We start from the raw sequence: 27,929 nt of genomic DNA on the forward strand, positions 1-27,929 counted from the left end.
TGCAGAGGGCGTTTTGTTATTTAGCGTTTAGAATGGCGATTTGCTATTCATAAATGTTCCTGGATTCATTCACTTGAGATATCAGGTTTCTCTAACCAATATGAATTGTGAACGATGTGCTTGGCGTATTTTTTATTTCAAGTTTTTTTTGTAAACAAAAGTAACCATTTTTTTTTGGAAAATAGGATCAGCCAATAAAACGTCAACTTGGCGAAATTTTTTCACAAAAGTTTTTTTGTGATTTTTTTATAGGATTTCACTCATTTTTGCAAAGCATAACAATCACTTGCAAAATAATATAAGCAACAAAATCAGTGAAACATGGAAGGGAAAATCATCATTCAGAAATAATTTTATCTAATCATTTAAATAATTGTGACGTATTGGCCTCCGCCAATGCGTCGTTTTTGAAAATCGATGCCCAGACATGGGTCAGCAGTCCCACGAGGTCTTGGAGACGCTGTGGTCAGCTGCCCCAGTGTTTGGAGGATCGGTTTGCTCCCTGCAACGCCATTTGGACAAGGGACTGAACAATCCAACGGATGTTTAGACCATTGTCAGCACCCAAATGACGCCACAGCAGGGATCAAATAAAGCAGTTTCAGGGCTTTTGGCACGTCCAGTATACTGTGTGACTGTATGAGTCTTACGTCAATGATGACACAAGACAATATTGGTGCAAAAAGCCGTGGAACTGCTTAGATCAGCGATTTGGACTTGGAGGAGATTTAGAGACTCGCAGAGAGACAGATACCTTCCAGGAGCAGACCAGACAGGGTCTTCCACTGCTCGTAACCGCGCTCCAAGTCCAACTCATAACCACCTAATAACGCGATACCGACCCACTCGCGCAAGGAGTGTATACCATTAAGATCAAATATATATATATATATTTAATACATTCCGCGAGTGAGATTATTAAGTGTTGTTCCCAACCCGTCACCAAGATACCCCTCCTAGAAGAGTGAACCCGAAGGGCTCACCGAGATCTAGCCGGACGGGGCACGACGGCCCAGCAGAAGGGGACAAGACACAGGAGTGTCCCATCACCATCAGTCCCAAGAGGGGATATATATATATACACCAGCTACTAGTAACCGCTAGTAGCATCCAGAAATATATATATAACCCCTTAGTGAGTACACTGGGAAAAATTGAAGAGGAATCAGTTTGGCTATCCATTGCACCAAAAGAGGGGGTAGCGAAACCTCAAAACGTCACATTGGCGCCCAACTAGTTTTTGGCACTCATCAGGAGATAGTGCAGAAGAATTATGTGACACTAGAAGTGGGAACACACTGAATTACGCGTACGGAGCCGACGGTCGACGAAGGAAGGAGATTAATAAATAAAAACACAGAACCCCAAACAACACCAGAGAAAATTAAACCGACAACGCAGACCGATAGCCGAGACGGGAAGTATAGCAGTGACAACGCTTGACACCAACACCAGGAACCACCCAACGCCAAGCCAGGAGCAGCAGGAGAAATTTGGGACAGGACAACTCGCCAACAGCGGTACCGGAGACAACTCAGCGCCAAACCTGAAAAATAAAATCATCATTAGCAGAGACAACAAACGAGATCCGGGACAACAGGATGAATATCGGACTACTGACAATCGTCATGGGACTCGCGTAAGTACTGAACAAGCTTAAAAATTCCTCCTATTCGCACACCGCGATCTTTGGCCAGTCGGACCCAACGACGCGACCGACGGAACCGAGACTCGCGACCATATTTAACACACACAGAATTAAATACAATAGACATGGACGGCGCGTCAAACGAAACCACCACGGGAGGACCGACGGAACCGGTCAACCGCGAGACGACAACAAGTAACCCGACGGCAATATCATGCGTAGCAAACACGACAACCACATTCACAACCTTACAGTCGAGAATAACAGCAAGTACGGTCGCACCAACATCAGTCGGTATTCCCCAACCTTTCGCGTTCAGTTCCCCAATACCAGGGAACATTAGACCAGAAATGGGACAGATGGGTCCGCCCTACAGAAATAATCGATCGGATTTGGGATTAGGACCATTTAGCCCTATGCTAGGAATGAATTACGCGATGGGGAGACAAGAGTTGGGACAACAATTTCACAGGGGCAATGGAATCGGTAGATCGGAAAGGCTACCCGGAAGCCCTATGTCGGAATTGAGTGCGAGATTTGGAAGGGCCAATTTCGGTCTCGGAGGACCGAATACGGTCCCTCAAAATACCTTCGAAGACGGGAATGTAGGACAGGGAGCTTTCTCAGGTCACGCACCACAAGCTCACGGATTGGGCTTGGGATACAATCCATGGGCAGATCACGGCTACGGAGAAGATCAACGAGTGAGGAATGCAATAAGACCATTGCCGAAATATGAGGTAGGGGATGATGTAGAGAGATTCATCACCAGCCTGAATATGTCACGAAGACTTTTGAGGCCGGGAGATGAGCTAAATTTTCTGCACCAGTGCCTGCCAAAATTCGGTCCGAAAGCAAGATTGGCGGTAGAAAGCGCGCTAACAAGCATAAACTCGCTCGATGACCTTGTCACAAAGCTTCGCTTATCATTCGGAACTAGGGAAAACCTACGTCAAATTCTGGGGAAAATGTCGCGTCTGTATCAACAATACGGAGAATCGGTCACAGATTACGAAGCGCGATTCAGGGCTCTGCAATTAAAAGCACAAAGTCGACTTGACACGGATCCGACGGCAGATTACGGGATCACGATCCACGGTATTAAATTAAATATGAGGGAAGCCTTTCTCGCCGGACTCAGAAGAGACATCAAGAGTATGATGTTTCCCCTGACTCCAGCATCTTTTGACGAGCCCGTCGGACTCGCGGTCACGATCGAGTCGAAAATAAAAGAAACCGAGGATTTCGAACAGCTACGGAGGCTGCATGCAAAACCAAAACAGTCTCAAGGGCAAGGGAAGATTCGAAGGATCGAATCAATCGATGATGACGCGATTGAGGCTGATATGAGAGCAATGAACATCAGGTTCACAAACTCCACAAAATCCGACGGACAGAAACGTGTAGTCCGAAACGAAAAGAACAAACCCGAGTACCGAGGGGGGAAACAGTCAGACAAACGGGTGACGAAACCTAACACCAACGATAACGTTTGCTACAGATGTGCCAAACCGGGGCACTATGCACGGGATTGTAGAACCCCCGCTCACCTAATAAAAAAACAACGTCCAACGAATAAAATCGCGACTGAAGAAAAAAGAGAAGACACAAAGAACGACCAAGAGGCGGTCGCTAGTACCAGCCAAAATTTAAACTAAAAACGAGTCCAGAAGAGCTGCGCGATCTAGGACTCGAAGACATGGGCGAGTCAAAAGCGCAGAAAAAAACAATATATAAAACGGCCCATGTAAATTTCCGCGTAATGGACATACCTCCCACCCAAGTACATCTAAAGGTAGATCGAATGAAGGGAAGGGAGGGGAAATTTTTTGTAGACACGGGAGCTGATGTCAATCTAGTACGATCAGACAAACGCAGTCCGGAATTAAGGATAAATCGTGAAGAAATAATAATTATCAAAGGGGTTACACCGGGGAAATCGAGAACGATAGGGTACGTAACTCTGAACGTAGAAGGAATCGAAGACAAATTCCATGTCGTCGATTCGAGTTTTCCCCTTTCAGAAGATGGAATGCTGGGCAGGCCATTTCTGAAAAGCAGGGCAGTCAAAATTGACTACGGGGAAGATACCCTTACAATAGGGGAGGGGATACACACATTTTTAAATACGGAATCAATTTCCCTTCCGCCTAGGACAATTAAATTAGTCTACGTCAGAGTAGGTAAATTCGACGCAGAAGTCAGTTACCTCCCGCGAAGGGACATCAAATCAGGGGTGTACTTCGGGGATGCGATAGTGAAACCTAGGGAAGGTGTAGCTTTTTCATACGCGTACAATACCCGGGAAACCGAAGAACGATTTAAAATTCCATTTGTCGACTTAGAAGAAATAGAGTCAATTGCAACGGAAGCGGAAATTAAAGCATTCAGCGAATCAGAGAGTTCGGAAAACCGATCGGAGAGAACCAACAAAATAATGGAAATGCTCCGGCTGGAGGGTCTGGATGAGGAAGAGCAGGAAGAGGCAGAAAATTTAATAAGATATAATCCTTGGGTATATAAACTTGATCACGAAAAACTAAAAGAAGCCAAAATACCGGGATATCAATTTAAACTAAAAGACGACGAACCCGTCGTAGTCCGACAATTCCGCCTGCCCTTCCACATCAGAGACAAATCTAAAGAAGAAATAGATACCATGCTGAAAGCCGGTATCATCGAACCCTCTGACTCACCGTATAACTCGCCAGCGTGGATGGTTGCGAAAAAACCAGGCCCCGACGGAGAGAAACGGTGGCGTATGGTAGTCGATTTTCGTCGACTAAACGAAAAAATGGTCGCGGACGCATACCCACTACCCAATATCACGGATATACTCGACCAATTAGGGGGCATGAGATACTTCTCAACATTCGATTTGGTATCCGGATTCCACCAAATCCCTCTAGCCCCGGAGAGTCGCCCCAAAACAGCCTTCTCAACCACGGGAGGACACTATCATTATACCCGAATACCAATGGGCATTGCGAACGGTCCACCAGCCTTCCAGAGGTCAATGGACGTAGTATTATCCGGACTACAGGGGGCAGGGTTATTTGTCTACATGGATGATATAGTCGTCTATGGAAAAACTTTAGAAGATCATAGAGAAAAATATAAATCGTTCGTGGACAGACTCCATGATGCACAAATGAGCCTGCAGCCCTCTAAATGTGAATTTTTAAGGGAAGAGGTAGCCTTTTTGGGGCATTGCGTCAGCCACGAGGGAATAAAACCTAACCCCAAAACAATAGAACCCATCCTAAAATATCGAAAACCTAGGGATAGGAAGGGAATTAGACAATTTATCGGATTGGCGGGGTACTATCGGAAATTCATGGAAAATTTTGCGACAAAAGCACGCCCCCTAACGGAACTCTTAAAAGAAGAGGTCCCCTTTGAATGGGGAGAAAAACAAGAAAATGCATTCACAGGAATAGCCCGAGAAATAACGTCATACCCCATACTACGACACCCAGATTTTTCTCGACCGTTCATCGTCACGACCGACGCATCAGATTATGCGGTCGGGGCAATCCTCAGCCAAGGCAAGATAGGCGAAGATCTGCCTATAAGCTATGCCTCGCGAGTAATGACAAAACCAGAAAAAAACTATACAACTACAAAAAAGGAACTCCTAGCGATAATATTCGCGATTAGGCAATTCCGACCATATTTATACGGAAGAAAATTCACCCTGATAACCGATCACCAACCACTAGTGTGGCTGAGGTCAACAAAAGACCCAGGGGCCCAATTACGTCGTTGGGCAAATGAATTAGAAGAATACGATTATGAAATCAAATATAAACCGGGAAAGTTAAATTTAAACGCGGACGCACTATCACGAAACCCGATACCTGAGGAGACAGAAGAAGTCACTCAGGAGAAAACCGTCGCAATCATAGCCGGAATGAACGCGCAAATTTGGAACGTAGAGGTCGGGGACGCGATATGGTACACTATCAGACCAAGTGGCCAAAGAATAGGACCATGTGTGATCGAAGAAATATGGTCAGATAACAAAGTACTGGTCATGCGCGGCGATAGACCAGATATCGCTCGGGGGGAAAACATTGTAGCAGTGAATACCCCCCCGACAGACTGGAACACAAGCGAGACCGGGAATGAAGCGGTCTCAGCTTACGTCGACATAAAGGTCGGTGATATGGTATGGCACAAGAAATTCTCACCATATCACACGGTGGGACCACACGAAGTTATCGCACTCCTTTCGCCCGACGTAATTAAAGTCAGAACAGGGAATGTCGATACACACGTGTCAAAATGCCGAGTCGTCTCAGTAAACGAAGAACCAAATAAGGGTCCTAGAACGACTTCACACGGAAGCCAAGACGCCGGTCAACCAATAGAAACCCAAGAAAACCGCCCGACAAAAAGGAAGCGAGGACGCCCACGGAAAATTCCTGTTAAATCAGGGATACGAAAACGACCCTCGAAATTACCAGCAGTTAAAAGAAAAAGAGGACGACCGCGAAAAATCCCACTTGAAGAAATATCTACAGAAGAGGAAAATATTGCAAAACGCCCAAAAAGAAACACGCAACCTCCTCAGCCTAATGAAGAACCGGAAACAGAAAGAGAGAGCTCTAACCCCGGAAGCGAACCCGGAAGTGTATTCGACCCCACACAAGAGCCAATACCAACGTCAGATGAAGATATGGGTCGACAAAACTACCAAGAAGATAACGCAACAGCTGACGAGGGAAACGAGACGACACTTGACAACCGAAACGAGATCGACAATAGTCAAAACAGAGAACCACTGGATGACGCAAATTACGATGCATGGGAGCCGCCGACGGACGCTGATAACAGCGAGGGAGAAGACCCCCCTTTCGTCGACAACGAAGAGGCACCAGAGTATCAACTGTCTGAAGAAGAAGACAACGAGAATGTCCGACACTCTCGAATGCACGTGACCGAAGAAAAACAAAACTTCGCATTTTTTCTCCCAGCATCCGGAGAGCCGGATAACGCATGCCTTAGGGTATTAATCGAAAAGGAATGGATACAGGCGGAAGAACTGACGTCACAACGGTGTCAAACGGGAGAGGTAATTAAAATAAGGAAATCCGACAAATGGGGATTTGGCCTGGTCATTAAAGATGACTCAGAGGCAGAAGTCCTCGAGGATAACATTGAACGAACCCTAGAAATATTTCTCGAACTAATAACAGCCGAAAATATAGAAATAATAAGAATGGCACACGACTATGATTGCCTATCGGGACGATCACGAAGAACAATCAGAACGACCCTGAAGGAAAAATTACGCGGAACCAACATACAAGTAATATTATGCGCAAGATTACTCGAAGTACCGACTACGGAAGATCGCATTTCCATCGTTGAAGAAAAACATACATCAACGATAGGAGGACATAAAGGTATCACCAAAACCCTACACGGAGTGAAACTCCAATACTATTGGAAAAACATGTCCCAAACGGTCCGAGAATACGTGAACCTCTGCCAAACCTGCCAACGCAAGAAACTAACGAGGGAGAAGGCCCGCCATCCCATGATCATTACTGATACACCAATCGACGCGTTCGAGAAGGTGTCTATGGACATCTATGAGCCCTCCGGCAGGAGCCACAGGGGACATGCATACCTATTGACAATGCAGGATTGTCTAACGAAATACGCCTTAGCCGTGCCATTGAGAACGGAACGAGCGGAAGACGTAGCACGGGCTCTCGCACGCAGATTAATATGTACATTCGGCGCGCCACAGGCCCTCTTGTCGGACAGAGGCCCAAATTTTACAAGTCAGATCACCGCGGAATTTTGTAAATTATTTAGAATTCGCCACTGTCTGACTACCGCGTACCACCCCCAATCAAACGGATCCCTCGAACGCAGTCACCATGTCCTAACCGAATTTCTAAAAACCCAAATCGGAGATAGCGGAGACTGGGATAAATGGATAGATATGGCGATGTTTGCGTATAATACGAGCGTACACGAAAGCACGGGATTCACCCCTCACGAGCTACTTTTCGGAGTAAAACCACGCGTACCCTCAGCAAGATCGATCGAGGGAATCGGAGGCAAACCCTATCGCGTATTATTCCAAGAATTAACCGAAGGATTAAAAAGAGTACGCGACCAAGCCCGGATAAACCTCATAAAATCGAAACAAAGATCAAAAAAATATTATGACCGAAAAGTGAGGGAAATATCGCTTCAAGTAGGAGAATATGTTTGGCTCTTAAAAGAGCCCAGAACGGGAAAAAGGGACGATGATTGGAAAGGACCATACCGTATTCTGGAAATTTTAGATCACAACAACGTGAATATCCAAATGGAAAGAAGATCAAAAATTGTACACCGCGACAAACTAAAGAAAGCGCGTCTCAGGGAAACCGAAAACCGCCCCGATAACCGAAATTAGAAAAAAAAAACGAAACGACGAAATATTACCCGTTTTTCGAAAATTTCCGGTATATAAAAAAAAAAAGGGGGATATAAAATAAAATAATAACTCACCAAAATTGAAGAACGGGCATCATCTAATTTGGCAGCAGTTGACTCCGGAAACCGAACTGGAGACGAGCTGGATGGAAAAAGAAAAAACAACAATGAAATTTTCAGAAAATAAAAAAAACATATATTAAAAATATTTTTAGAAAAAAAAATTAAAGAAAAAATGTAGATCCTGGACGCGGTAAAACCGGGTACGATGGCCGCATCAGGAGAAAAGAGGATTCCCTCAGCCTTACACACCGCGAAGACGATCCTAGAAAAAAAAAACAAAGTATAAAAAGATTGGCAAAAAAAAAAAAAAAAAAAAAAAAAACGAGGATCATGATCAGGAGAGACAAATAGAAAAGGAAAATAAACACATACAAAGGCATCCCCACGAACATGCTCGAAGAAGGCAAACCAGTCGTACTCGTCGACGATCTCCTCCCCGAGAGTAGGATCCCCGGACAAATATCGTAGATATTCCAGAGGATCATCCCCGTATTGATACATACGGGGAGCCTGAAAAAAAAAAAAAAAAATATATATATAACACAAATTTAGCATCAAAAAAAAAAAAAAAAAAAAAAAAGGGGGGAGGATAACTCACCACCGGACAGGGACCCTCAATAAAGAGACGGGGGAGACAAAAATCACCCGATAGCCACAGGCGCAGATTCTCCTGTCGCCGAACCTCACGAGTAATCCCCATCCTGAGGATAGTCTCCACACGATCCCAACAAGCTTCGTAAAGAAGGTCAAACAGGAGACACGGGGCAGAATGGGAGAACAGAGGGACGCGATAATAATTCTCCACCGTCAGGGTAAGCCAGAGTTCAGTGACCTCTTGCACGGTTTCCCAGGGAAAGGACTCCTGAAAAACAAAGGGGAATATATATTAAACATAAAAAAAAAACAAAAAGAAAAAAAAACTTACCAAAGATGCCGGGAGAACTACGTCAAAATCCCCAACCTCAAAACCCGGAATCCAGAAAGGATGGCCCGTCATCTCACTAGAATCTCGCTGGCTATTGAGGAGATCGACCAACCCCAACCCAAAATATTGGCCAGACCGGATGGCGGGAAGAGTAAGAGCTATACGGTACTCAAAAATTTCCCGTGGAGCCCAAGAGGGAAGAGGCTCTAACAACAACTCGTGGAAATCATAGAATCGCGAACCACCACGAATCAGGGACCCAACGAAGGGAACCGTCTCTATAAGGTCCTCCAACACTCGCACAATCGGGTCACCAGCGGATAACACCATTTTATAACAATAAAACAAACCACAAACGATCGACGTGACAGACGAACAACGACTGAATGACCACACGTCAACGAAGAACAAAAAGGGAGAAGAAAAGGAAAGATTCCTAGAAAAGAGATTATAAACACCCCACACAGCATAGAGGGTAATGATAAAAAAAAAGGGGGATCAACTTACCAACTATGGAGCAACACCTGAGTCAGACGGAATCACCGACGACTGTCGGGATTCTGGGAGACGACGTCCGGATCCACGACGACGTCCGGATCCTCGTCGACGACCGGAACCTCAAGGACGCCCGGCACCTGGGCGAGATCAGGACAAATGGATAATCGACTTGATCCAGTCCCCGGGCGTGAATCGACGGGACCGACGAGCCGTCTGTCGACCCGATCCATACCCCGATTCGGGGCGAATCCCTAAGAAAACAAAAAATAAATTAAAAACGAAGGGGAATAAAATTATCGTGAATAATAAATTAAAGACATAAAGCCTTCCCCAAGAAGCACCACTGAAGGAGGAAGAAGCGGGTGACGTAGGCCGTCCCCCTCCTTCCCGCGGTCCCCTACTCGCGACGCTCCCACTTGAAGGAAGAAGCGGGTGACGTAGGCCGTCCCCCTCCTTCCCGCGGTCCCCTACTCGCGACGTTCCCACTTGAAGGAAGAAGCGGGTGACGTAGGCCGCCCCCCTCCTTCCCGCGGTCCCCTACTCACCACGCTCCCGCTTAAGGAAAGAAGTAAATGACGTAGCGCCCCCCCGCAGTCCCCTGTTCGCCAGTCTTATTATAAATGGACCGCTCAAAAATTATATATATTTAATGCAATTTAATAATAAAAAAAAAGGGACTTACCGGTAAAAGCACCGCCGGTGGAAATAGGCTCATCCCCATTTGGTGATCGGGACACCTTGCTTAGTAATCCGTGCTGAGACATCCTTCACCAATCGAAAGAGAAAAACCCTCACAAAAATATTTATACACGCACTCACAAAAATATTCACAAAAACTTCACTGTTCGTCAAATGTCAAACGACTGGTGACATACGCCCCGCAATTGCGACCCGATAATCTGACACCCCCCCACCGGAAGAGCATACTCTTGGGCACCAAGAAAGACGTCGGGCGACGACCGATATTGATACCGAGAAAAATGACCAATCAATCTCGCTGGCGCACCAACGACGATTATTTAAATTTCGAAATTCCCTAGGGACACCCTCGCTCATTGTAAATTTACACTAATTTGTAAACATTAATCTATTTAGAATTGTGAATTAGGGTAGCGAGAAGATGAATGGAATTGGGCCCAGAAATGATAATACGGATGATTATCGGGTGCTGAGAGAAATTTTACGGTTTTGGGGTAAAGGTTATACATTGATGCATGAGAAATATTGCGTATTTTACTGAAATATAATTCCAGAAATTAGAGGGAATAAAGAGATGGGGTGAATATATGCGTGGGATGTTAGAAATTTTTTAATTCACTTTGGTGATTACGGAGATATCTGAGACTCATTTTTTTTTTAAATAAAGGGGCTTTGAGAATATTAATTATCACTCTCAGGATATTTTTAATGGATCAATAGTTCTAGTAACTATTGCACCTGAAAATTTGATCACCTGAACTTGTTAAAAATTTAAAAAGAAAAAATTAAAATTTATCAAAAAAAAAAAAAATACTTACTTCATTGGATTGAGAATAATAAATTATAGTTTTTGGGATAATGAAATAATTATTTCGAACTGATCACAGCTCCATTAGTTGTAAAATGCTATATAAATATGTTACCAGGAAATTGAATAGAGGATCCCGCATGATCTCTACCTCTGTCAGGAATATATTTTAATGTTTTCACATTTCGCCCGAAAAATATTCTTATTTCTGACTGATGAACTGTAGAGTACAATCAGCCAGGAATAAGAAGGGGAGTGAAGGACGAAACGTAAACAACAAAATAGCCGCGTATGATTGGATGTTTCAGGCTCGCAGGGAGCCCGGAAACTCCAGGCGTGGAGATCACACGATTAGAGGGAGGAAACGGAATCCTAACCACTAAATATGCGAACCTGCGAATCTATCACACGGTGTGGAATATGATTACACATATCGACATAACAAAATTCCTAGAGAAAAAACAAATCCTCACACGACACTGGTTGGGAATGAAAGGGATCTGTACCCAACTACGAGGCAATTGTAATTTTGAAGACCAATTAGACCAGGTAATTAATCGGCTCGATATATTAGACGGTACTCATCGACACATGAGAGAATTGTTAGCAGAAACACCGGAGAGATCGAAACGAGCGGTCCTCGGATTTATCGGGAAAATAAGCAAGATTCTTTTCGGGACAATGGACGAAGATGACGCGGACTATTACGACCAATACATAGAATCCCTACAGAACACAACTAGGGAAACCCTAGCCCTTCTGGCGAATCAAACGCACATTATTCGATCCGAATGCGAATCAATCCACCAAACTATTCAAGGTCTAACTAAAGAAATTAAGACCTTGAACGCGACAGTCTACGTAGCCATCGGAAACATCCTCGAACGTATCGACACTATAGGGATTAATGGGAAAATGGCGAGCCTTATATCAGCCTTCGATGCGGAACTGAGCGAATATGAGCTCGACACCCAAATGCTGATTAACGCCATCCTATTCGCGAAAAGAGGATAATTGCACCCGTCAATTATGTCGCCAGAAAATATCCTGGACGCGGCTAACGAAGTAATTCAACATAATCGGGGGGCGGAGTTCCCGGTCCCCCTAGAAATCCCATATATCACCGAATTATTGAAACTCGCGGATCTGACGGCCTATTTTCATAAGGAAAAGGTCGTATTCGTCATCACGATACCGATACTTGAGCTAACAAAATATATCGTGTATAGACACTTGACAGTGCCGACCAAAATTAACAATACCTCAACGTCTCTAGTGGCCTTTATAACGCCAAGTTATCCCTACACCGCTATTTCGGAGGAAGCCAATACGTATCTCAAGCTTGACAGTGAAGACATCAACCACTGTAAAATGGGAATGATCGGCCTTATATGCAAGACCGCACGACCCCTATACGAGGTCAATGGGAACAAGGATTGTGAGGTACAAATGATCTCCAATCCCCGTTTTTCGAGCTCCGAAATATGCGATGTACGGGTAAAATCAATGGACCGAACATATTGGGCCCGAGTAGGAAATTCCAACACATGGGTTTTTTCCGTCGTCACGGAAGACGAAATACGGGTAAAATGCACAAGACGCGAACCCGCCACGATCATCATTACGGGAACCGGAACAGTCACCCTAGCGCCGGACTGCGAGATTCGATCGCGATCCGTCACCCTCACCCCATTCCAAGAACTGACGTCGAAGTTCGACCTAAAATTCGTGGACCGAGCCGTCTTCGACATACCGACCCTACTAAACAAGACAATACGCGGACTCGGACCGAACAATTTGACGGAAATCTTAGGCGATATAGGCCTGCTACAAACGGTACAGGTTGGACAGAACGACGAGGACAGCGTCACAAGGGACAGTCTCGGGCTGCAAGTCATTATCGATAAAGCCCGAGCGCTGTCCAGACAAGGGGATACAAACAGAAGACTGAGGAGGGTTGAACACGGGTTAGGATACGCGGGGATTTCGCTAGGAATTCTTGGGTGATTGCCGCGGCATGTTGGAAATTCTCCCTATGGTCGAAGGTCGCGACGCTATGTGGGGGAGTTAGGTTTTCTTCAGGTACTCGAAACAGGGAGAACGAGCCCCACCAACCGAGAACCAGGACCCCATCGCCGCAGGCGCCACCACGACGATCACGCACGAGAAAAACAAACCAAGAAGTACACCTTCCGATGAACACGCTCGCTCGAGGAGTACGACCGGGGCCTACAGCCACCATCACGGAGATTGTGGAGCTGGACGAACACTTGGAGCCTGTCGAACCAAGTCGCCCAGTCGAGACAGCCGCCCCCCTCACCACTCAGCTTGCGCTGATTCCCCAAAATCGAGTCACGCACACCCAACAATATCAGGCCCTTCCGATGATCATCGGGCCGCCGGAACGAACAGGAGCCCAGGGCTGGCAGATCGTCAGCCCATACTGGAACGGGGAGACGTCTTACTCCAGACCACCCCTCCAACACGACCTGGGAGGATGGTAACCAGCAGAACCAACCCCGAAAGCACCTATCAACGACCTCGCTAACTTATTCTTACGCTTATCCGAAAGGAGTTAAATACTGTTCTTGATAAGGACTTTAGCAATAAGAAAACTGTAAGGGTCCGGTCGATAGGGATAGTTTTAAATCTGCTCATATAGCAGGGATTTTGGCCCTTATGGCAGGGAAGTTGATAGCCCTTTTGGCATAAGCCGAGGCCCTTAAGGCACAGACTATATTAAAATTCGTTTCTTTTAGTTTAGTACTATTGCCACCTGATTGTGAACCAGGGTAGCAATAGTTTTATCAGGGGAGTGTGACGTATTGGCCTCCGCCAATGCGTCGTTTTTGAAAATCGATGCCCAGACATGGGTCAGCAGTCCCACGATGTCTTGGAGACGCTGTGGTCAGCTGCCCCAGTGTTTGGAGGATCGGTTTGCTCCCTGCAACGCCATTTGGACAAGGGACTGAACAATCCAACGGATGTTTAGACCATTGTCAGCACCCAAATGACGCCACAGCAGGGATCAAATAAAGCAGTTTCAGGGCTTTTGGCACGTCCAGTATACTGTGTGACTGTATGAGTCTTGCGTCAATGATGACACAAGACAATATTGGTGCAAAAAGCCGTGGAACTGCTTAGATCAGCGATTTGGACTTGGAGGAGATTTAGAGACTCGCAGAGAGACAGATACCTTCCAGGAGCAGACCAGACGGGGTCTTCCACTGCTCGTCACCGCGCTCCAAGTCCAACTCATAACCACCTAATAACGCGATACCGACCCACTCGCGCAAGGAGTGTATACCATTAAGATCAAATATATATATATATACATTTAATACATTCCGCGAGTGAGATTATTAAGTGTTGTTCCCAACCCGTCACCAAGACGCCCCTCCTAGAAGAGTGAACCCGAAGGGCTCACCGAGATCTAGCCGGACGGGGCACGACGGCCCAGCAGAAGGGGACAAGACACAGGAGTGTCCCATCACCATCAGTCCCAAGAGGGGATATATATATACACCAGCTACTAGTAACCGCTAGTAGCATCCAGAAATATATATATAACCCCTTTGTGAGTACACTGGGAATAATAGGAATCAGTTTGGCTATCCAAAGCACCAAAAGAGGGGGTAGCCAAACCTCAAAACGTCACATTGGCGCCCAACTAGTTTTTGGCACTCATCAGGAGATAGTGCAGAAGAATTCTGTGACACTAGAAGTGGGAACACACTGAATTGCGCGTACGTAGCCGACGGTCGACGAAGGAAGGAGATTAATAAATAAAAACACAGAACCCCAACCAACACCAGAGAAAATTAAACCGACAACGCAGACCGATAGCCGAGACGGGAAGTATAGCAGTGACAACGCTTGACACCAACACCAGGAACCACCCAACGCCAAGCCAGGAGCAGCAGGAGAAATTTGGGACAGGACAACTCGCCAACAGCGGTACCGGAGACAACTCAGCGCCAAACCTGAAAAATAAAATCATCATTAGCAGAGACAACAAACGAGATCCGGGACAACAGGATGAATATCGGACTACTGACAATCGTCATGGGACTCGCGTAAGTACTGAACAAGCTTAAAAATTCCTCCTATTCGCACACCGCGATCTTTGGCCAGTCGGACCCAACGACGCGACCGACGGAACCGAGACTCGCGACCATATTTAACACACACAGAATTAAATACAATAGACATGGACGGCGCGTCAAACGAAACCACCACGGGAGGACCGACGGAACCGGTCAACCGCGAGACGACAACAAGTAATCCGACGGCAATATCATGCGTAGCAAACACGACAACCACATTCACAACCTTACAGTCGAGAATAACAGCAAGTACGGTTGCACCAACATCAGTCGGTATTCCCCAACCTTTCGCGTTCAGTTCCCCAATACCAGGGAACATTAGACCAGAAATGGGACAGATGGGTCCGCCCTACAGAAATAATCGATCGGATTTGGGATTAGGACCATTTAGCCCTATGCTAGGAATGAATTACGCGATGGGGAGACAAGAGTTGGGACAACAATTTCACAGGGGCAATGGAATCGGTAGATCGGAAAGGGTACCCGGAAGCCCTATGTCGGAATTGAGTGCGATATTTGGAAGGGCCAATTTCGGTCTCGGAGGACCGAATACGGTCCCTCAAAATACCTTCGAAGACGGGAATGTAGGACAGGGAGCTTTCTCAGGTCACGCACCACAAGCTCACGGATTGGGCTTGGGATACAATCCATGGGCAGATCACGGCTACGGAGAAGATCAACGAGTGAGGAATGCAATAAGACCATTGCCGAAATATGAGGTAGGGGATGATGTAGAGAGATTCATCACCAGCCTGAATATGTCACGAAGACTTTTGAGGCCGGGAGATGAGCTAAATTTTCTGCACCAGTGCCTGCCAAAATTCGGTCCGAAAGCAAGATTGGCGGTAGAAAGCGCGCTAACAAGCATAAACTCGCTCGATGACCTTGTCACAAAGCTTCGCTTATCATTCGGAACTAGGGAAAACCTACGTCAAATTCTGGGAAAAATGTCGCGTCTGTATCAACAATACGGAGAATCGGTCACAGATTACGAAGCGCGATTCAGGGCTCTGCAATTAAAAGCACAAAGTCGACTTGACACGGATCCGACGGCAGATTACGGGATCACGATCCACGGTATTAAATTAAATATGAGGGAAGCCTTTCTCGCCGGACTCAGAAGAGACATCAAGAGTATGATGTTTCCCCTGACTCCAGCATCTTTTGACGAGGCCGTCGGACTCGCGGTCACGATCGAGTCGAAAATAAAAGAAACCGAGGATTTCGAACAGCTACGGAGGCTGCATGCAAAACCAAAACAGTCTCAAGGGCAAGGGAAGATTCGAAGGATCGAATCAATCGATGATGACGCGATTGAGGCTGATATGAGAGCAATGAACATCAGGTTCACAAACTCCACAAAATCCGACGGACAGAAACGTGTAGTCCGAAACGAAAAGAACAAACCCGAGTACCGAGGGGGGAAACAGTCAGACAAACGGGTGACGAAACCTAACACCAACGATAACGTTTGCTACAGATGTGCCAAACCGGGGCACTATGCACGGGATTGTAGAACCCCCGCTCACCTAATAAAAAAACAACAACGTCCAACGAATAAAATCGCGACTGAAGGAAAAAGAGAAGACCCAAAGAACGACCAAGAGGCGGTCGCTAGTACCAGCCAAAATTTAAACTAAAAACGAGTCCAGAAGAGCTGCGCGATCTAGGACTCGAAGACATGGGCGAGTCAAAAGCGCAGAAAAAAACAATATATAAAACGGCCCATGTAAATTTCCGCGTAATGGACATACCTCCCACCCAAGTACATCTGAAGGTAGATCGAATGAAGGGAAGGGAGGGGAAATTCTTTGTAGACACGGGAGCTGATGTCAATCTAGTACGATCAGACAAACTCAGTCCGGAATTAAGGATAAATCGTGAAGAAATAATAATTATCAAAGGGGTTACACCGGGGAAATCGAGAACGATAGGGTACGTAACTCTGAACGTAGAAGGAATCGAAGACAAATTCCATGTCGTCGATTCGAGTTTTCCCCTTTCAGAAGATGGAATGCTGGGCAGGCCATTTCTGAAAAGCAGGGCAGTCAAAATTGACTACGGGGAAGACACCCTTACAATAGGGGAGGGGATACACACATTTTTAAATACGGAATCAATTTCCCTTCCGCCTACGACAATTAAATTAGTCTACGTCAGAGTAGGTAAATTCGACGCAGAAGTCGGTTACCTCCCGCGAAGGGACATCAAATCAGGGGTGTACTTCGGGGATGCGATAGTGAAACCTAGGGAAGGTGTAGCTTTTTCATACGCGTACAATACCCGGGAAACCGAAGAACGATTTAAAATTCCATTTGTCGACTTAGAAGAAATAGAGACAATTGCAACGGAAGCGGAAATTAAAGCATTCAGCGAATCAGAGAGTTCGGAAAACCGGTCGGAGAGAACCAACAAAATAATGGAAATGCTCCGGCTGGAGGGTCTGGATGAGGAAGAGCAGGAAGAGGCAGAAAATTTAATAAGATATAATCCTTGGGTATATAAACTTGATCACGAAAAACTAAAAGAAGCCAAAATACCGGGATATCAATTTAAACTAAAAGACGACGAACCCGTCGTAGTCCGACAATTCCGCCTGCCCTTCCACATCAGAGACAAATCTAAAGAAGAAATAGATACCATGCTGAAAGCCGGTATCATCGAACCCTCTGACTCACCGTATAACTCGCCAGCGTGGATGGTTGCGAAAAAACCAGGCCCCGACGGAGAGAAACGGTGGCGTATGGTAGTCGATTTTCGTCGACTAAACGAAAAAATGGTCGCGGACGCATACCCACTACCCAATATCACGGATATACTCGACCAATTAGGGGGCATGAGATACTTCTCAACATTCGATTTGGTATCCGGATTCCACCAAATCCCTCTAGCCCCGGAGAGTCGCCCCAAAACAGCCTTCTCAACCACGGGAGGACACTATCATTATACCCGAATACCAATGGGCATTGCGAACGGTCCACCAGCCTTCCAGAGGTCAATGGACGTAGTATTATCCGGACTACAGGGGGCAGGGTTATTTCTCTACATGGATGATATAGTCGTCTATGGAAAAACTTTAGAAGATCATAGAGAAAAATATAAATCGTTCGTGGACAGACTCCATGATGCACAAATGAGCCTACAGCCCTCTAAATGTGAATTTTTAAGGGAAGAGGTAGCCTTTTTGGGGCATTGCGTCAGCCACGAGGGAATAAAACCTAACCCCAAAACAATAGAACCCATCCTAAAATATCGAAAACCTAAGGATAGGAAGGGAATTAGACAATTTATCGGATTGGCGGGGTACTATCGGAAATTCATGGAGAATTTTGCGACAAAAGCACGCCCCCTAACGGAACTCTTAAAAGAAGAGGTCCCCTTTGAATGGGGAGAAAAACAAGAAAATGCATTCACAGGAATAGCCCGAGAAATAACGTCATACCCCATACTACGACACCCAGATTTTTCTCGACCGTTCATCGTCACGACCGACGCATCAGATTATGCGGTCGGGGCAATCCTCAGCCAAGGCAAGATAGGCGAAGATCTGCCTATAAGCTATGCCTCGCGAGTAATGACAAAACCAGAAAAAAACTATACAACTACAAAAAAGGAACTCCTAGCGATAATATTCGCGATTAGGCAATTCCGACCATATTTATACGGAAGAAAATTCACCCTGATAACCGATCACCAACCACTAGTGTGGCTGAGGTCAACAAAAGACCCAGGGGCCCAATTACGTCGTTGGGCAAATGAATTAGAAGAATACGATTATGAAATCAAATATAAACCGGGAAAGTTAAATTTAAACGCGGACGCACTATCACGAAACCCGATACCTGAGGAGACAGAAGAAGTCACTCAGGAGAAAACCGTCGCAATCATAGCCGGAATGAACGCGCAAATTTGGAACGTAGAGGTCGGGGACGCGATATGGTACACTATCAGACCAAGTGGCCAAAGAATAGGACCATGTGTGATCGAAGAAATATGGTCAGATAACAAAGTACTGGTCATGCGCGGCGATAGACCAGATATCGCTCGGGGGGAAAACATTGTAGCAGTGAATACCCCCCCGACAGACTGGAACACAAGCGAGACCGGGATTGAAGCGGTCTCAGCTTACGTCGACATAAAGGTCGGTGATATGGTATGGCACAAGAAATTCTCACCATATCACACGGTGGGACCACACGAAGTTATCGCACTCCTTTCGCCCGACGTAATTAAAGTCAGAACAGGGAATGTCGATACACACGTGTCAAAATGCCGAGTCGTCTCAGTAAACGAAGAACCAAATAAGGGTCCTAGAACGACTTCACACGGAAGCCAAGACGCCGGTCAACCAATAGAAACCCAAGAAAACCGCCCGACAAAAAGGAAGCGAGGACGCCCACGGAAAATTCCTGTTAAATCAGGGATACGAAAACGACCCTCGAAATTACCAGCAGTTAAAAGAAAAAGAGGACGACCGCGAAAAATCCCACTTGAAGAAATATCTACAGAAGAGGAAAATATTGCAAAACGCCCAAAAAGAAACACGCAACCCCCTCAGCCTAATGAAGAACCGGAAACAGAAAGAGAGAGCTCTAACCCCGGAAGCGAACCCGGAAGTGTATTCGACCCCACACAAGAGCCAATACCAACGTCAGATGAAGATATGGGTCGACAAAACTACCAAGAAGATAACGCAACAGCTGACGAGGGAAACGAGACGACACTTGACAACCGAAACGAGATCGACAATAGTCAAAACAGAGAACCACTGGATGACGCAAATTACGATGCATGGGAGCCGCCGACGGACGCTGATAACAGCGAGGGAGAAGACCCCCCTTTCGTCGACAACGAAGAGGCACCAGAGTATCAACTGTCTGAAGAAGAAGACAACGAGAATGTCCGACACTCTCGAATGCACGTGACGGAAGAAAAACAAAACTTCGCATTTTTTCTCCCAGCATCCGGAGAGCCGGATAACGCATGCCTTAGGGTATTAATCGAAAAGGAATGGATACAGGCGGAAGAACTGACGTCACAACGGTGTCAAACGGGAGAGGTAATTAAAATAAGGAAATCCGACAAATGGGGATTTGGCCTGGTCATTAAAGATGACTCAGAGGCAGAAGTCCTCGAGGATAACATTGAACGAACCCTAGAAATATTTCTCGAACTAATAACAGCCGAAAATATAGAAATAATAAGAATGGCACACGACTATGATTGCCTATCGGGACGATCACGAAGAACAATCAGAACGACCCTGAAGGAAAAATTACGCGGAACCAACATACAAGTAATATTATGCGCAAGATTACTCGAAGTACCGACTACGGAAGATCGCATTTCCATCGTTGAAGAAAAACATACATCAACGATAGGAGGACATAAAGGTATCACCAAAACCCTACACGGAGTGAAACTCCAATACTATTGGAAAAACATGTCCCAAACGGTCCGAGAATACGTGAACCTCTGCCAAACCTGCCAACGCAAGAAACTAACGAGGGAGAAGGCCCGCCATCCCATGATCATTACTGATACACCAATCGACGCGTTCGAGAAGGTGTCTATGGACATCTATGAGCCCTCCGGCAGGAGCCACAGGGGACATGCATACCTATTGACAATGCAGGATTGTCTAACGAAATACGCCTTAGCCGTGCCATTGAGAACGGAACGAGCGGAAGACGTAGCACGGGCTCTCGCACGCAGATTAATATGTACATTCGGCGCGCCACAGGCCCTCTTGTCGGACAGAGGCCCAAATTTTACAAGTCAGATCACCGCGGAATTTTGTAAATTATTTAGAATTCGCCACTGTCTGACTACCGCGTACCACCCCCAATCAAACGGATCCCTCGAACGCAGTCACCATGTCCTAACCGAATTTCTAAAAACCCAAATCGGAGATAGCGGAGACTGGGATAAATGGATAGATATGGCGATGTTTGCGTATAATACGAGCGTACACGAAAGCACGGGATTCACCCCTCACGAGCTAGTTTTCGGAGTAAAACCACGCGTACCCTCAGCAAGATCGATCGAGGGAATCGGAGGCAAACCCTATCGCGTATTATTCCAAGAATTAACCGAAGGATTAAAAAGAGTACGCGACCAAGCCCGGATAAACCTCATAAAATCGAAACAAAGATCAAAAAAATATTATGACCGAAAAGTGAGGGAAATATCGCTTCAAGTAGGAGAATATGTTTGGCTCTTAAAAGAGCCCAGAACGGGAAAAAGGGACGATGATTGGAAAGGACCATACCGTATTCTGGAAATTTTAGATCACAACAACGTGAATATCCAAATGGAAAGAAGATCAAAAATTGTACACCGCGACAAACTAAAGAAAGCGCGTCTCAGGGAAACCGAAAACCGCCCCGATAACCGAAATTAGAAAAAAAACAAAACGACGAAATATTACCCGTTTTTCGAAAATTTCCGGTATATGAAAAAAAAAAAAAAAAAAAAAAGAGGGGATATAAAATAAAATAATAACTCACCAAAATTGAAGAAGGGGCATCATCTAATTTGGCAGCAGTTGACTCCGGAAACCGAACTGGAGACGAGCTGGATGGAAAAAGAAAAAAAACAACAATGAAATTTTCAGAAAATAAAAAAAAAATATATTAAAATATTTTTAAAAAAAAATTAAAGAAAAAATATAGATCCTGGACGCGGTAAAACCGGGTACGATGGCCGCATCAGGAGAAAAAAAGGATTCCCTCAGCCTTAGACACCGCGAAGACGATCCTAGAAAAGAGATTATAAACACGCCACACAGCATAGAGGGTAATGATAAAAAAAAGGGGGATCAACTTACCAACTATGGAGCAACACCTGAGTCAGACGGAATCACCGACGACTGTCGGGATTCTGGGAGACGACGTCCGGATCCACGACGACGTCCGGATCCTCGTCGACGACCGGAACTTCGAGGACGCCCGGCACCTGGGCGAGATCAGGACAAATGGATAACCGACTTATCCAGTCCCCGGGCGTGAATCGACGGGACCGACGAGCCGTCTGTCGACCCGATCCATACCCCGATTCGGGGCGAATCCCTAAGAAAACAAAAACATAAATTAAAAAAGGGGAATAAATTATCGTGAGTAATAAATTAAAGACATGAAGCCTTCCCCAAGAAGCACCACTGAAGGAGGAAGAAGCGGGTGACGTAGGCCGTCCCCCTCCTTCCCGCGGTCCCCTACTCACGACGCTCCCACTTGAAGGAAGAAGCGGGTGACGTAGGCCGTCCCCCTCCTTCCCGCGGTCCCCTACTCACGACGCTCCCACTTGAAGGAAGAAGCGGGTGACGTAGGCCGTCCCCCTCCTTCCCGCGGTCCCCTACTCGCGACGTTCCCACTTGAAGGAAGAAGCGGGTGACGTAGGCCGTCCCCCTCCTTCCCGCGGTCCCCTACTCGCCACGCTCCCGCTTAAGGAAAGAAGTAAATGACGTAGCGCCCCCCCCGCAGTCCCCTGTTCGCCAGTCTTATTATAAATGGACCCCTCAAAAATTATATATATTTAATGCAATTTAATAATAAAAAAAAAGGGACTTACCGGTAAAAGCACCGCCGGTGGAAATAGGCTCATCCCCATTTGGTGATCGGGACACCTTGCTTAGTAATCCGTGCTGAGACATCCTTCACCAATCGAAAGAGAAAAACCCTCACAAAAATATTTATACACGCACTCACAAAAATATTCACAAAAACTTCACTGTTCGTCAAATGTCAAACGACTGGTGACATACGCCCCGCAATTGCGACCCGATAATCTGACACCCCCCCCCCACCGGAAGAGCATACTCTTGGGCACCAAGAAAGACGTCGGGCGACGACCGATATTGATACCGAGAAAAATGACCAATCAATCTCGCTGGCGCACCAACGACGATTATTTAAATTTCGAAATTCCCTAGGGACATCCTCGTTCATTGTAAATTTACACTAATTTGTAAACATTAATCTATTTAGAATTGTGAATTAGGGTAGCGAGAAGATGAATGGAATTGGGCCCAGAAATGATAATACGGATGATTATCGGGTGCTGAGAGAAATTTTACGGTTTTGGGGTAAAGGTTATATATTGATGCATGGAAAAAAATATTGCGTATTTTACTGGATTATTTTTCCCACCCAAATTTCAGCCAATAGAATTGCACCATTTGTTGATATTTTGTATAGCCTACCTCGAATATCAGCGATAATTTTTTGAATATTTTGGTAAACAAACGACACTTAACCACATAAACCTCTTTTCATGTCATGGCACAATTCTCTTGGCCGAAATTTGGATAGGAAAAATAATCCCCTGAATACCACTCGAGCTTCAAAATTATAGAATATTTCCCTCTAGGTTCCCTGCATACAAATGAAGTCGTCAAGTTTTTCAGGAAAAATCACTCGTGCTTCGCACTCGTGCTTCGCACTCGTGATTTTTTAGCCTGAAAAACTTGACTCCTTCATTTGTTTGCAACGAATCTATCGGGAAATATTCGATAATTTTGAACCACTTGTGGTATTATATGTGAATATAATTCCAGAAATTAGAGGGAATAAAAAGATGGGGTGAATACATGCGTGGGATGTTAGAAATTTTTTTTTAATTCACTTTGGTGATTACGGAGATATCTGAGACTCATTTTTTTTTAAATAAAGGGGCTTTGAGAATATTAATTATCACTCTCAGGATATTTTTAATGGATCAATAGTTCTAGTAACTATTGCACCTGAAAATTTGGTCACCTAAACTTGTTAAAAATTTTAAAAAATTAAAATTTATCAAAAAAAAAAATACTTACTTCATTGGATTGAGAATAATAAATTATAGTTTTTGGGATAATGAAATAATTATTTCGAACTGATCACAGCTCCATTAGTTGTAAAATGCTATATAAATATGTTACCAGGAAATTGAATAGAGGATCCCGCATGATCTCTACCTCTGTCAGGAATATATTTTAATGTTTTCACATTTCGCCCGAAAAATATTCTTATTTCTGACTGATGAACTGTAGAGTACAATCAGCCAGGAATAAGAAGGGGAGTGAAGGACGAAACGTAACCAACAAAATAGCCGCGTATGATTGGATGTTTCAGGCTCGCAGGGAGCCCGGAAACTCCAGGCGTGGAGATCACACGATTAGAGGGAGGAAACGGAATCCTAACCACTAAATATGCGAACCTGCGAATCTATCACACGGTGTGGAATATGATTACACATATCGACATAACAAAATTCCTAGAGAAAAAACAAATCCTCACACGACACTGGTTGGGAATGAAAGGGATCTGTACCCAACTACGAGGCAATTGTAATTTTGAAGACCAATTAGACCAGGTAATTAATCGGCTCGATATATTAGACGGTACTCATCGACACATGAGAGAATTGTTAGCAGAAACACCGGAGAGATCGAAACGAGCGGTCCTCGGATTTATCGGGAAAATAAGCAAGATTCTTTTCGGGACAATGGACGAAGATGACGCGGACTATTACGACCAATACATAGAATCCCTACAGAACACAACTAGGGAAACCCTAGCCCTTCTGGCGAATCAAACGCACATTATTCGATCCGAATTCGAATCAATCCACCAAACTATTCAAGGTCTAACTAAAGAAATTAAGACCTTGAACGCGACAGTCTACGTAGCCATCGGAAACATCCTCGAACGTATCGACACTATAGGGATTAATGGGAAAATGGCGAGCCTTATATCAGCCTTCGATGCGGAACTGAGCGAATATGAGCTCGACACCCAAATGCTGATTAACGCCATCCTATTCGCGAAAAGAGGACAATTGCACCCGTCAATTATGTCGCCAGAAAATATCCTGGACGCGGCTAACGAAGTAATTCAACATAATCGGGGGGCGGAGTTCCCGGTCCCCCTAGAAATCCCATATATCACCGAATTATTAAAACTCGCGGATCTGACGGCCTATTTTCATAAGGAAAAGGTCGTATTCGTCATCACGATACCGATACTTGAGCTAACAAAATATATCGTGTATAGACACTTGACATTGCCGACAAAAATTAACAATACCTCAACGTCTCTAGTGGCCTTTATAACGCCAAGTTATCCCTACACCGCTATTTCGGAGGAAGCCAATACGTATCTCAAGCTTGACAGTGAAGAGATCAACCACTGTAAAACGGGAATGATCGGCCTTATATGCAAGACCGCACGACCCCTATACGAGGTCAATGGGAACAAGGATTGTGAGGTACAAATGAGCTCCAATCCCCGTTTTTCGAGCTCCGAAATATGCGATGTACGGGTAAAATCAATGGACCGAACATATTGGGCCCGAATAGGAAATTCCAACACATGGGTTTTTTCCGTCGTCACGGAAGACGAAATACGGGTAAAATGCACAAGACGCGAACCCGCCACGATCATCATTACGGGAACCGGAACAGTCACCCTAGCGCCGGACTGCGAGATTCGATCGCGATCCGTCACCCTCACCCCATTCCAAGAACTGACGTCGAAGTTCGACCTAAAATTCGTGGACCGAGCCGTCTTCGACATACCGACCCTACTAAACAAGACAATACGCGGACTCGGACCGAACAATTTGACGGAAATCTTAGGCGATATAGGCCTACTACAAACGGTACAGGTTGGACAGAACGACGAGGACAGCGTCACAAGGGACAGTCTCGGGCTGCAAGTCATTATCGATAAAGCCCGAGCGCTGTCCAGACAAGGGGATACAAACAGAAGACTGAGGAGGGTTGAACACGGGTTAGGATACGCGGGGATTTCGCTAGGAATTCTTGGGGTGATTGCCGCGGCATGTTGGAAATTCTCCCTATGGTCGAAGGTCGCGACGCTATGTGGGGGAGTTACGTTTTGTTCAGGTACTCGAAACAGGGAGAACGAGCCCCACCAACCGAGAACCAGGACCCCATCGCCGCAGGCGCCACCACGACGATCACGCACGAGAAAAACAAACCAAGAAGTACATCTTCCGATGAAGACGCTCGCTCGAGGAGTACGACCGGGGCCTACAGCCACCATCACGGAGATTGTGGAGCTGGACGAACACTTGGAGCCTGTCGAACCAAGTCGCCCAGTCGAGACAGCCGCCCCCCTCACCACTCAGCTTGCGCTGATTCCCCAAAATCGAGTCACGCACACCCAACAATATCAGGCCCTTCCGATGATCATCGGGCCGCCGGAACGAACAGGAGCCCAGGGCTGGCAGATCGTCAGCCCATACTGGAACGGGGAGACGTCTTACTCCAGACCACCCCTCCAACACGACCTGGGAGGATGGTAACCAGCAGAACCAACCCCGAAAGCACCTATCAACGACCTCGCTAACTTATTCTTACGCTTATCCGAAAGGAGTTAAATACTGTTCTTGATAAGGACTTTAGCAATAAGAAAACTGTAAGGGTCCGGTCGATAGGGATAGTTTTAAATTTGCTCATATAGCAGGGATTTTGGCCCTTATGGCAGGGAAGTTGATAGCCCTTTTGGCATAAGCCGAGGCCCTTAAGGCACAGACTATATTAAAATTCGTTTCTTTTAGTTTAGTACTATTGCCACCTGATTGTGAACCAGGGTAGCAATAGTTTTATCAGGGGAGTGTGACGTATTGGCCTCCGCCAATGCGTCGTTTTTGAAAATCGATGCCCAGACATGGGTCAGCAGTCCCACGATGTCTTGGAGACGCTGTGGTCAGCTGCCCCAGTGTTTGGAGGATCGGTTTGCTCCCTGCAACGCCATTTGGACAAGGGACTGAACAATCCAACGGATGTTTAGACCATTGTCAGCACCCAAATGACGCCACAGCAGGGATCAAATAAAGCAGTTTCAGGGCTTTTGGCACGTCCAGTATACTGTGTGACTGTATGAGTCTTGCGTCAATGATGACACAAGACAATATTGGTGCAAAAAGCCGTGGAACTGCTTAGATCAGCGATTTGGACTTGGAGGAGATTTAGAGACTCGCAGAGAGACAGATACCTTCCAGGAGCAGACCAGACAGGGTCTTCCACTGCTCGTAACCGCGCTCCAAGTCCAACTCATAACCACCTAATAACGCGATACCGACCCACTCGCGCAAGGAGTGTATACCATTAAGATCAAATACATATATATATTTAATACATTCCGCGAGTGAGATTATTAAGTGTTGTTCCCAACCCGTCACCAAGATACCCCTCCTAGAAGAGTGAACCCGAAGGGCTCACCGAGATCTAGCCGGACGGGGCACGACGGCCCAGCAGAAGGGGACAAGACACAGGAGTGTCCCATCACCATCAGTCCCAAGAGGGGATATATATATATACACCAGCTACTAGTAACCGCTAGTAGCATCCAGAAATATATATATAACCCCTTAGTGAGTACACTGGGAAAAATTGAAGAAGAATCAGTTTGGCTATCCATTGCACCAAAAGAGGGGGTAGCCAAACCTAAAAACGTCACAATATTAATAATTCATATAAATTATATTAATATTATCTTCAATTAAGTATTCTTTTATTATTCACGAAGGAATTAATATAGAAAAATTTATTAATAAAATTTACATTTGCAAATCTTTAGTCATATATTGCAATAATTAACTAAGATTTGAGTTCATGAGTATATTGAAGCCACACTTAAAATTGTTTTTTTTTTGTGTATTTTAATATCATATTGTTTTAAATATTTCCGTTCCCAACAATCATCAGAAGGATCACAAAATATTATTATTGAAACT

The 27,929-nt window shown here is 45.5% G+C and overlaps 3 protein-coding genes across 3 annotated transcripts; 2 read left to right on the forward strand and 1 right to left on the reverse strand.

The window, feature by feature from the left end:
* Positions 1–1,533: 1,533 nt before the first annotated feature.
* LOC135171434 (uncharacterized) lies at positions 1,534–12,422 on the forward strand. The gene is made up of 2 exons (XM_064137964.1): positions 1,534–1,639; positions 11,391–12,422. The coding sequence occupies exons 1-2, from the start codon at positions 1,602–1,604 to the stop codon at positions 12,094–12,096; spliced, it is 744 nt and encodes a 247-aa protein (XP_063994034.1). The 5' UTR covers positions 1,534–1,601; the 3' UTR covers positions 12,097–12,422.
* On the reverse strand, positions 8,339–9,407 carry LOC135171433 (uncharacterized). Its single transcript, XM_064137963.1, has 4 exons — positions 9,078–9,407; positions 8,751–9,014; positions 8,525–8,662; positions 8,339–8,414 (listed from the first exon to the last, which is right to left on the reverse strand). Exons 1-4 carry the CDS (start codon positions 9,405–9,407, stop codon positions 8,394–8,396), a joined length of 753 nt encoding a protein of 250 aa, XP_063994033.1. The 3' UTR covers positions 8,339–8,393.
* Positions 12,423–15,052: 2,630 nt separating the features above from the next.
* On the forward strand, positions 15,053–27,712 carry LOC135171432 (uncharacterized). The gene is made up of 2 exons (XM_064137961.1): positions 15,053–15,158; positions 24,299–27,712. Exons 1-2 carry the CDS (start codon positions 15,121–15,123, stop codon positions 26,493–26,495), a joined length of 2,235 nt encoding a protein of 744 aa, XP_063994031.1. The 5' UTR covers positions 15,053–15,120; the 3' UTR covers positions 26,496–27,712.
* Positions 27,713–27,929: the final 217 nt, after the last annotated feature.

The sequence above is a fragment of the Diachasmimorpha longicaudata genome, chromosome 20 (assembly GCF_034640455.1).
Source record: "Diachasmimorpha longicaudata isolate KC_UGA_2023 chromosome 20, iyDiaLong2, whole genome shotgun sequence".
In the NCBI taxonomy this organism is placed as follows: domain Eukaryota; kingdom Metazoa; phylum Arthropoda; class Insecta; order Hymenoptera; family Braconidae; genus Diachasmimorpha; species Diachasmimorpha longicaudata.